The sequence below is a fragment of the Camellia sinensis genome, chromosome 3, assembly GCF_055761805.1.
Source record: "Camellia sinensis isolate YWXY chromosome 3, ASM5576180v1, whole genome shotgun sequence".
NCBI lineage: Eukaryota > Viridiplantae > Streptophyta > Magnoliopsida > Ericales > Theaceae > Camellia > Camellia sinensis.
In genome coordinates this window covers 27036628-27047962 of record NC_138963.1, presented here as the reverse complement: position 1 = coordinate 27047962, position 11335 = coordinate 27036628, and the positions used below count along the sequence as shown (strand labels likewise).

General features: G+C 34.4%; 1 protein-coding gene and 1 long non-coding RNA gene across 7 annotated transcripts; both read right to left on the bottom strand.

The window, feature by feature from the left end:
* Positions 1-3213: 3213 nt before the first annotated feature.
* LOC145822410 (uncharacterized) lies at positions 3214-6854 on the bottom strand. 4 transcript variants are annotated; one of them, XR_014363637.1, is made up of 4 exons: positions 6132-6854; positions 5414-5527; positions 4700-4795; positions 3214-3501 (listed from the first exon to the last, which is right to left on the bottom strand). XR_014363637.1 is itself a non-coding variant. In XM_082919352.1 (3 exons), exons 1-3 carry the CDS (start codon positions 6331-6333, stop codon positions 4791-4793), a joined length of 321 nt encoding a protein of 106 aa, XP_082775478.1. In that variant the 5' UTR covers positions 6334-6854; the 3' UTR covers positions 4248-4790. The 4 variants fall into 4 exon arrangements, 1 of the variants encoding a protein (XP_082775478.1); XR_014363638.1 differs by having other exon boundaries at positions 3216-3501; positions 5414-5547; XR_014363639.1 differs by lacking the exon at positions 3214-3501 and adding an exon at positions 3508-4241 and having other exon boundaries at positions 5414-5547.
* A 9-nt stretch (positions 6855-6863) lies between these two features.
* On the bottom strand, positions 6864-11094 carry LOC145822411 (uncharacterized). 3 transcript variants are annotated; one of them, XR_014363640.1, is made up of 4 exons: positions 10961-11094; positions 10730-10847; positions 9051-9096; positions 7068-7444 (listed from the first exon to the last, which is right to left on the bottom strand). It is a non-coding gene; the product is annotated as an uncharacterized LOC145822411 (long non-coding RNA). The 3 variants fall into 3 exon arrangements; XR_014363642.1 differs by lacking the exons at positions 7068-7444; positions 9051-9096 and adding an exon at positions 6864-6948; XR_014363641.1 differs by lacking the exon at positions 7068-7444 and having other exon boundaries at positions 8475-9096.
* Between the last annotated feature and the right edge of the window lie 241 nt (positions 11095-11335).

Sequence of the window (11335 nt, the reverse complement as noted above, 5' to 3'; positions counted from 1 at the left end):
CGCCGAGGCCCAACCATCCGAGTATACAAGATCAAAGAAGCCGAGGTCGTCTTCTACAACAGCTTCAGGCTCCATGAGGTCTGACTCCCCCTGGGCCCCCCAAATCGCTCTGGAAGACAGGCCAGTGAGGGCTGGCGATAGTGCCGACGACGTTAATGTCGGCATCGCTCTTAGTACCGCTCTGCTGCTTCCTAGCGATCTCGACCGAAATGCCGAGATGAGCGAGAATGAAAACTTTGCTCTGATACTCCAGTGCTCTGTTCAAGTAAGTCTCTTTATTTGGTAATTTTTTCTTTCTTTCTCTTTTTCATACTTAGAAAATTTTCTAATAACTTCTGCTCTGTCCTTTTTTCTTCAGGCAATCCAGCACGCCCATTCCTTCTCAGTGCAATCTTTTGAGACAAGGAAGGCGTTGGCCGACAAGACTAGGGAGGCTACTAGTCTGCAGAAGACTAATAAAAACTTACAATAAAAATGATGACTTTGGCAGACCAGGCCGAGGCTACTGTCAAAGCAAAAGACGATGCCGAAGAAAAAGCGGATGCCGCTGAGGCCATAAACAAGGTCCTTGAGGCCCAGAAGAAAGAGACCCAGGATAAGACAACCGAGGCCCAAAAGGAACTCCAAGACGCCTTGGCCACTAAAGACGCCGAGCTCAAGGCTGCCGATGAGAAGGGATACAATGAGGGGGTGGCTGATATCACGGCGGACTACGAGCGTCAGGTGAAGCAGGCATGCAACAAGGGTTTTACCCTTGGTTGGATGGCTTTACTAAAAAATCTTGAAATCCCCGAGGAATCCCCCCTCAGGAACACCGACATCCTTGTCTTGCCATTCCCCCCAACTCCAAGCCAATTCGACGACAACTCTGACTCTGAGGAGGAAGCTTTGGTGAGAAAGTCAAAGGAAGCTGCTGAGGCCAAGTCCCCCACTCCAAATGAGCAAGTCCTGGACTTGACTTAAGATAAGAAGGGTGAGGAGGTTTCCAAGGATGCTACTCTTGAGAAGGCATCATCGGACGTGCCTTTCGCTGACAAGAGCCTCGATCAAACCCTTCAAAAAATAGATGCCGAGCTCGCAGCTGAGAAGTCTGCCGAGATGTCCTCCCAGCAGTCTTCTGAACTTCAAACCCAACCATCTGGTGTTGCCTAAGAGTCTTAATTTTGATGTCCTCTTTCCTTTGTATTTTGTACTTTCGTTTTTCTTCCTTTTAGAACAATTGTAAGCTTTGGCCGACATGTTATCTTTTGAATGTTAATACAACTTCCTTTCCTGAATGCTTGTATCTTTGTCTTCTCTTTATTGCCCTTGTATGATTCCATACTTAGAATATTTTGCATATCTTCAATGCATACTCTAACTGTGTAATTTTCTCGGGGTGAAATACCGTGGCTATACCCACCAACAGTTTACATCGGCAAGTATACAAGTACTTAGTCTGATACAACCTTGGTTTTTAACTTGTAAATTTTTCAAAAATTTCAACAAGTGTTAGACATAACCTTGGTTTAACTTCAACTTATAAGTTTTTCACAAATTTCAAAAAGTGTTAAACATCATCTCGACTTAACTTCAGCTTGTAAATTTTTCACAAATTTCAACAAGTGTTAAACATGATCTTAGTTTAACTTCAACTTGTAAATTTTTCTTAAATTTCAACAAGTGTTAAACATGATCTCGGTCTAACTTCAACTTGTAAATTTTTTTTAAATTTCAACAAGTGTTAGACATAACCTTAGTTTAACTTCAACTTGTAAATTTTTCACAAATTTCAACAAGTGTTAAACATGATCTCGGTCTAATTTCAACTTGTAATTTTTTTTCAAATTTCAACAAGTGTTAGATATAACCTTAGTTTAACTTCAACTTGTAAATTTTTCACAAATTTCAACAAGTGTTAAACTAATTTTAGCTTGTATAATCGACCTTGCCACGAACCATTTTCCAACTTTTTGCCCCCTAATGTGAACTTAAGTTCCACTTGGGTTCTCATTATGCATGTATTCTAGAAACATCACCAACTATTTTATCAGTCACAAGTGTAAAAAATCAAGCTTTATTCATTACTTCGGCTAATAACAAAGAACAAGAAAATTTAATGATAAAAAAACTTAAGATTGCACGTATTCCAGAACCTTGGTAACTCTTTGCCCTCATTATCTTCAAGTCGATATGCCCCATTGCCTAATACCGAGATGATTCTATAGGGACCCTCCCAATTTGGGCCAAGCTTGCCCTCTTTGGGATTCTTCGTGTTGTCGACGACTTTTCTCAAGACAAGGTCACCGATTTGAAACTCCCTTGGGTTGACCTTCTTATTGTAAGCCCTGGCAAGCTACTGCTGGTATGTCGCCAGCTGAATTGCAGCTTTCTCCCTTCTTTCTTCTAGCAGATCCAGATCTCGGGCTAATAATACATCATTAGTTCTGTTCTTTACTCTTTGGGTTCTGATCCCTGGGATGCCGACTTCAAGAAGAATGACTGCTTTTGTACCGTAGGCCATCACTACTACAAATATAGATAAAGATCACACTTTTTTGGTGTGATGTATGTTTTTTAATCACACCTTTTAAGTTTTATTAAAGTGTGGTCTTTAGGAGTGTGATTAAAAATGGTCATTTTTAATCACACTTTTTAAGTGTCATTAAAAAATGCTTTCATCACATCTTTTAAGTGTGATTAATAATATTTAGATCACACTTTTTAAGTGTGATTAAAAACATTTAGATCACACCTTTTAAGTGTGGTTAAAAACATTTAGATCACACCTTTTAAGTGTGATTAAAAATATTTAGATCACACCTTTTAAGTGTGATTAAAAACTTTAGTTCACACCTTTTAAGTGTGATTAAAAACTTTAGATCACACCTTTTAAGTGTGATTAAAAACATTTAGATCACACCTTTTAAGTGTGGTTAAAAACATTTAGATCGCACCTTTTAAGTGTGATTAAAGACTTTAGTTCACACCTTTTAAGTGTGATTAAAAACATTTAGATCACATCTTTTAAGTGTGATTAATAACTAATAAAACCTGTGATAAAAAAAAATTGACATATTTAAAGAATAATCAATATTATTTTTGCACGCGCATTTGAATAATGTAATACACACTATATACTATATTTCGAATCACAACCATATATTGAATGAAATAATATCATATATTTCATAAATGAAAGTTTAATGTTTAAAAGTATATACAAAGAAATTAATAAAAAAAAAATTAACTTTGATTACATACATTAAAAAATAAAAAATAAAAAACTTGAAAAAAATAAGTTCTTGAATTCTTTGACCATATTTTGCATCTCTCCAAGAAATTTTTGACCTGAAAAATAAAAAAACAAATTAATTTAAAAACCGCCAGAAGCATATGAATAAACTTACTAATTAATTTATAAACTTACATTTAGATCACACCAAAAATAATTTAATTTATCCAGTTGTTAAACTGCCCCCAATAGGATTGATACCTGGTGGCCTTCTTTTACAAGAAGTCCTGACAAAAACACACCAATAAACTGAGTCCCTTCCATTATCAGGATTTTCATAAGATAATCATTAGATATTGAAATGCTAGAAACAACATATTCTGAATAATAATCATCATCCATCTAGAAAAATACAATAAAGTCAATTAAAAAATAAGATGAAAGTTGTGATATCCAACGCTGATGAAAATTCTCGAACAAGATTAAGGTCTATACTCGATAAAACGAGCCCATAATTTATTCATCATTCTGAACAAATAGGATTTTGGAGTTAGTTAACTAAATCTCACATACTTACTTGGGGAAGGTAACAAATAAAAAAATGGGAATAAGCATCACAGAGTAGAACTAGACAAAACCCCTTATGCATAACAACAAATGTTAACAGAGCCATGAATGATATGTATAATTCTAAAATTATTAAAAATTATAGGATGGCTAAAGAAGAACTTGACATAAACAAGGGGATTTATATTACGAATTGCTGAAGGTCACTAGAAACATTGACTACAAACTTGAGAGTGACTAGAAACATTAGCTCGCTCACCCTTTTCTTCTATAGCTTCATCTTTAAAAAGCTTCTCAATCTAAACAATGGCCCAAGTAAGAACATAAGCAAAAGGAAAAGAAAGAAAGAAAGGAGCAGATTTCTCATCATTCCATTCGATGTGTCATTGTCTAACATACCGCCATTAGAAACAAATAAAACAGACAAACTTTGAAACCCAAGTGCTACCACAATCAATATCTGAAACAAAGAGAAGGAAACACAAGATATTAAATCAAAAGGCAACAAGAGAACTTCACAGGATATTAAGTTTGTGGAAGTTAGGAATTTAGAGATTTACTAGTTTAATTTGCTATAAGTTGCTGGTAAATGTGAAGATTGCAAGTTTATTCAAGAAGTTGTTTCTATCAGATAAAGCATTAAAAAATAAATAAATAAATTTAACTCCTTTTACTTTAGCCTCGTTTCCTATCTTTTTTTATTTCATTTTGCTTTCCCTCAATAAATCTAAGATCCAAACATGGCCTAAAGTCACTTTAAGGATTCTATAAACTATAAAAAGGCAAAGCACAATAAAGAAAATTCACAACCTTGAAATATCAGTCAAAGCACAGCAGAACATTTGCAAACTTAAATTATATAAATATTTGAACAATGAAAAAAGATGCAAATTCAAGATGAACCTTAGGTAGAAGTACCTGTTTCTGAAGATTCAATAAAGTCAATATTTCTTTTCTCAACTCAAGATACTCTGCACATACAGCTTTGGTTGGAACCTTTGGTTTTAAATTAACCTATGAAAAACAAGGGCATGATTGCTTATTAAGAAGCATTTTAATGGAAGACAATGTGTAAGAAGTGACACCATAAGATAGCAAATTCTGAAACATCGTCCTTTCATGTTTAGAAACATCTAATGAAGAACAATATGTAGTAAACATTAACATGAACATAGTTTGCAACTCTATACAGCATTTAAACAAAGTCTCTTACATGCCAAATAACATATCACCAGTCTGGAAAGCATTTAATTGCCTTGTAAAAGCATATGTAAAGCACTGTAATAATGATTAGATAGTAGTTACATTCACATTCTTGGTATCTGTAGAGTCACACCACCAGAGCAATCATTTTCATCATCTTACTGCTATCTTCCAAACTAAAAGCAACAAATTCCAAGACCCTAGTAAAAATCAGGAATATTATAAACTGTAAATGCAAACTGCATCAGTTTCACTCAATTTTTCATTCAACAGCATGATTCAGAACATTTTGGTGGGAAATCACATCAAACAGTAAGAATCGAATCGTGAATCACACGATTCTAACCACCACACAAACAACTACATGCACTATAGAACCAGAAGCAGAGCACTTCCCTATAGAAAGGCAAGAAAAGTAGATAGACATACTTGCTGGGGTTGTCGAAGGGGCGCCTGCTGCTGTGACTCTATCTGTGACTGGATAACCTGCATTTGTTGATGAGTTTTGTTGCACAGAATTCCTCATACTATCCTTCACGAGCTCTGCTAAAGCCCCAAGATTACTAATGATGGAAGGGGAAAATACGTAATGATAGAAGGGGAAAATAGGTTAGATAATTGTGATGAGAGGGAGAGAGAGAGAGAGAGAGAGAGAGAGAGAGAGAAGCCAGATATATAACAACTTTCAAGAAATGACAGTTCATGAATCAAAACTTAACGAGAGAGACTAATGAAGTAAACGTAGAAAGAGTCACAAAACAAATGATACATGTGAGCACATTATCATGCACATAAAGATCCCAAACATGCATAACATACCTAAAATAGCACAACATTGATTCCAATTTTCCATGGACAAAAATCATATATACCTAAATAAAGTAACATAGTTCACTATTTGATACCAGATTTGATAAAATTTAAACCAGACCAAGCCTGCCTAGAACAGAATTCAAGGTCAACCCAAGAGGAATTCAAACAAATTGCTTCCCATATATACTGCATAAATAATTTTTTTCCACCAATATCCTACTTCAGAGTTCATTTCTACTTTATCAGAAATTCAAAGCCAATAGTCTACTAAACAAACGTAAATAAAAAAAACCAATCAAATTCAAGCTTATAACATAAAAACAGCTTCACTCACCTATACCCCGCTGTTTGAAGGAACATCTTGAGTAGTTCGATGGCTGAGCACTGTTTCTGTAACTATCAGAAAGGACTTTCAAGATACAGCCTAGCTTACCAATATGACAACTCAGCAACTGAGACAAGACTTCCATTGGGACTTCTGAAGAAGCTTCAAACCCCACATTTGTTAGCACACGAGCTATCACTTTTCTAGACATCTCTGATGCTTGCTCTTGACTGAGAAGTTTCCTGTTTCCATGAGATCCATTTTTTCCACGACATTGATTCCCTCATTGTTCCATGCTCAGGTATTCTGGTCTAATACCAAGCCTCTCAATCATAATAGGGCTCCTTGTCATAATTTGGGGCAGCATATCAAGAACACCATTAAAATCCACTTTGTGGTTTTCTTCCACTCGGTTTATGTGAGGAAGAGCACTATCAGGGACACAATTAAATGGACACATCGTTTCAGGGAAAAAATATGTATCATCATCAATTGCATCATTGTCATTTAAAACCGAATTTCGGAGCATGTTTGATCCATTTTCTAACATGGGATTGCCAAAACCATTAGTTTCATCTTCCTTAAATGCTACTCGTCTTCTCTTATGCTTCTTGAGGGTTTTAAGATAAGTAGACATCAGCTCAGGTGTACGCTTGTCTGTTTCCCGATCCCCAAATGATAACCTATATGGTTTAGTAGCTTTATACCTCTCAAAAAACTGAGTATACCATGTTTCTATCAATTCTTCATGCCTGAATATCTGGGCCATGTTGTCCATATCTTTTTCACGATATCTTGGTCCAATACCAATGGCTTTAGATTGGAGCTGCAAAATTTGTTAACAATATGAGTAAAATGACTCAACTATAACAGAAGTGTGAAATTGAAAACATATCATTTTAATATGCACTACTTGTGATTCCAGTACATAATAGTAATAATTACATTGCATAATGGCCAGATAATAGTTTTCGAAAGAAGTCATCATATACATCTTTCCAAAGCTATTATCCGACAAATTGCTGTACTCTCTATCCAATGCAATTAGTACCATTATGGGCTGGACCCACAACAATCACCCCCTCTAGTCCATAGAGAGAAAACCACCACGTAACATTGTAATTGAAGCTCATACCGGCCACTTTGTGCAGAACAAAAACTTCTCTTTAAGGACAACTTTAGTCATCATATCAAGTGATTTTCTCAATATGAATTTTATTCAACTTCATAATCCTTCTACTCTATGTTGATGGCATTTAATAGCGGGACATGATGTGAAGATGATTAACAAGCTGAAATAGGAATTATCCAAGACAATTGACCTGTAAGAGTTAGGAGATGCACGTAAACTATTAGGAATATAAATAATTTGTGACAGGAAAGCTAAGCAGTTGTGGTTGTCACGAGTGAAGTATATTGAATGGACGCTTGAAATGTTTAATATGAAAGATGCTAAACCTATAAGCACAATTATATATAACTCTTATCCTTATGAGATTAGGTGAAGAGTCTAAAATTTATCTTTATCATTATTTCATAGTTTGGCTTGCAAGAAGAGCTACAAAGGAACAATTCTACCTATTCACCATCTAGAACATTATTAACACGAGTTAAGATCTGAATTTTAAAATTTATACTCTTCTGCATAGTTTTCGTAACCAACAAGCTCACTAATGGACAGGTGCCTGGTTCTCCTTGCCTGGACAGAGTAGAGGTATCAGGCCTATCTTTACATGATTCAGACCTTAGAGGTTGTATCATGAGTGCTGCAAAGTTAGGTATTATACTTCGGAGGGTGTATCATGGCATAACGTAGTTACATAGATGGTAGCTACGATATCTCTCAACGTGTCAAGTATTTGATCAATGACCCTCTATCTCTAAGATCAATTAAGGAGTTGCATGTTGGTCGAGCGATGCTCCTGGTCGCTCCTTGGCATACCCTATGGAAATGAGGTATGATGGTCCATGGTCGAACAAGGGCTCATTTGGGCGAATTGGGACTCGAGGGTGCCAAGCCACAGTGCTTGTTGTTGAGCAGACTGGTTGAGTAGATGAGCTTGCCTCAGTCTATACCTTAGACTCTTCATATTTTGACTCATTCACCGAGTGCTTGGGCTTGCTAGAGCACCGAACGCACTAGAGAGCCGACCGACCCCACTCAGACTAGATATAAAACCCCACTTGCAAAAAAATGATATTTGATATGTTAAGCATCAAAGATGCCAAGCATGAGTTAATACTATCACAAACAAAATGGAAGGCAACCTTTATTCAAGCTAAGCCCAGCAAGTACTCACTACACTCAAAGCTAGTAACTCGGCTTAATTAATAAGGAAATATTTTCTCAAATTTTTTTTTTTTTTGAAGATCTTTATTTAATTGTGACCTTTTGCCATATCCTTGTAAATGCAAAAAAATATTAATCCTAAGAACATATATGTCAAGAAAAAGGGATGATCAATGACAAGTATGATGCCAGTATGCAAATTGTATGCCTTCATTACTCCAATTTTATGCCATATTTCACAGGGGGAAAAAAATGATCTTAATGTATAGTCAGTAACAAACAGGCATTGAACCCAAGAGCAGAACCAAGTCAATGCACAGAATCAAACACCATGTGCACATGTAGGACCCACTATATTCAAAAAATAATGAGACCACCATTATTTTTGGAAAAGATGGGACCTACATGAACACATGATGCTTGCTGTGTGAATCCATGAAGGAGGAGAAAAAAATCTTGTCCAATTATATATTAACAATATTACAAAATACAAACTCAATTCTAAGATATCAATCAAGTAGCTCATTTTAGATAAATAGATATGGATATAACCTGAAAGGATTTGAACATGATGATCAAGGATGGAATTAGTATTGATATTCAAATGGAACTAAAATGGACGAATAATAAGAGTTTACCTTTGATATTATGTAGTCAATCAGATTGAATTAGTATTGCTTCATCCTATTTGTGCATTCAATGAAGTTGTCTTAAACAACAAACCATCAAAAATAAATAAATAATGAACTCGCACTCCTATCATACAAGCCAAACATTTTTAAAAAAAATAATAATGAACTACAATAACTTCTGAATATTTTTTAGATAGCGGAATGCTATCATTTTCTTTTTATAATAAGATTTTATTTGAATAAATTTCAAGACTTAAAATAGTAAAAGTTTGATTATCATCACGTTGCTATTATAAAATTTCAAGAATAAAAAAGACAATCTAAAAAATCTAATCAACATTGTATAACACATTGAAGTGGACAGATGTATCAATCTAAAAGAAGAAATGCCAAAGAGAGGGAAAATTTTGGTTTATCTCTTTGTCTTGACTCTTGGGATATTTATTTATTTTTTTCACTATCTTTTTTCAAGAACCGTCTAAACTTCCAACTAACAAGTTGAAATGATTTTTCATTATCTCAGTTAAAGTATCAGCCACCCATTGTTAGAGGCTTGCTACTTCAATTAGGCACTATGTTCTTCAAATGGATCTCTTAGCAATTAGCATTATGCATTAAGATGAATGAGGAAAGCATTGATCATCTGTTTTTACATTGCCCTATAGCTGTGGCAGTATGGCAGGTTGGCAGAGGATAGCTTGATATTAGCTTCATATGCTTGGCTCCTTTTCATTGATCAACAGAAGCAAACAAAAACATGAATATCAATCGAAACTATATTAGGAAAAAAAATGTTTAAATTTTAGATTTGATATATTAGATTGGGACAATTTGTGTTTCAATCTCACACTATGTCAAAGCACTGGACATAAATTTTACCCTGTTATTACTAACCAAGACCCTCACTATCAATTATCTCATGAAAGCCTAATAAACCATTTTTTCTTTTATTGCCAATATATATAGATATATATAATATGCATACATCATAGCACCATTGATATAGCTTTCTCCATAATTCAAACCTTTGTCATCACAAATTGTCAAATAACTGAAAATAATTTTTTTAAGAGGCATTACAACAAACACCAATCATCCACCACAACAGATACCCATTTCATCATTACTTATAAAAATAAAAAATAATAAAAAGAAGAAGAAACAGTAGCAGCTAATTTCAACAAAGATGATTAATAAAATAATAAGATTAAAAAAATAATACGCAATTGCGTAGTGATGGCAAGAATAAAGCAACAATTACAATCAGAACAGATTACAATCAGTTATAAAAACTTTATTGTTTTCAATGTTTTCATGAAACGAGTTTTTTGAAACTCAGACAAGTGTTTAAAATAGTCCATTAAAATGCTCTGTTTCTAAGAAATTCGCTCGAAAATATAGAACAAAAAAAAAAGATAAAAATTATTTCAGAAAATATAGAAGAAAAAAAAAGGATTCAAAATTTGGTTTTTACTGATTCCTCATTTTGCTATTTGCTCATATTTAGGTCATTTGGAAAGAATGAAGTAAAATCTCACTGGTACTGCCTAATGCGAACAACTAATTGGCTTCGATTGGTGAAATTTAACAGTCCAGAAACCTGTTAGGGCTGTCAGGGTGAAATTTAATAGAGAAGAAGAAGAAGAAGAAGAAGAAGAAGAAGAAGAAGAAACGTCGAAACTAACCTGTTAGGGCTGCAAGTCGAAGCTATGTTGAAGAAGAAGAAGAATCGAAGCTCTGTTCAAAAATAAGAGTCGCAACTTTCGTTTACCCTAAACCGATTGATGTTGAACAACTTTAGGGCTATGCGAGAAAAACATAGATAGATATTAGATAGCTTCAAAGATTCGGAAAATAGTTTTAGATTCAGAAGAGAGAGAGAGTGAGAGGGAGAGAGTGGAGGAGAAGAAGCAAACCTAGTAGTCGATTGGTTCAGTAACCCTAGCAACCAAAGAGAAGAGATGAGATGATCACCCTAGCAATTGATTTGGCCTTCATCATCATCAGATAGAGAGAGAGATTGAAACCTTGTGATGTTCCATCAAAATAGTAATTTTGGGGAAAAAATATTGGCGCCCAAAATTTCATTTTAGCGCTTTTTTCTTATTTATTTATTTATTTACTTCCATTAGAATGTGTGATTAAAGATATATATATATATATATATATAATCACATTTTAATTAGAAAAAAAAAATATATAATCATACTTATTTAAAAAGTGTGATTAAAAAGTAGTAGGGTATATATAATCACACTTTAATTAGAATGTGTGATTAAAAAAATATAAAT

Coding starts and splice junctions, on each gene's coding strand:
- LOC145822410 (XM_082919352.1), bottom strand. CDS start 6,333: ATGTCTAGAAAAGTGATAGCTCGTGTGCTAACAAATGTGGGGTTTGAA. Junction 5,528..6,131: donor CTTCAAACAGCGGGGTATAG/GTGAGTGAAGCT, acceptor GGGCTTTAGCAG/AGCTCGTGAAGGATAGTATG.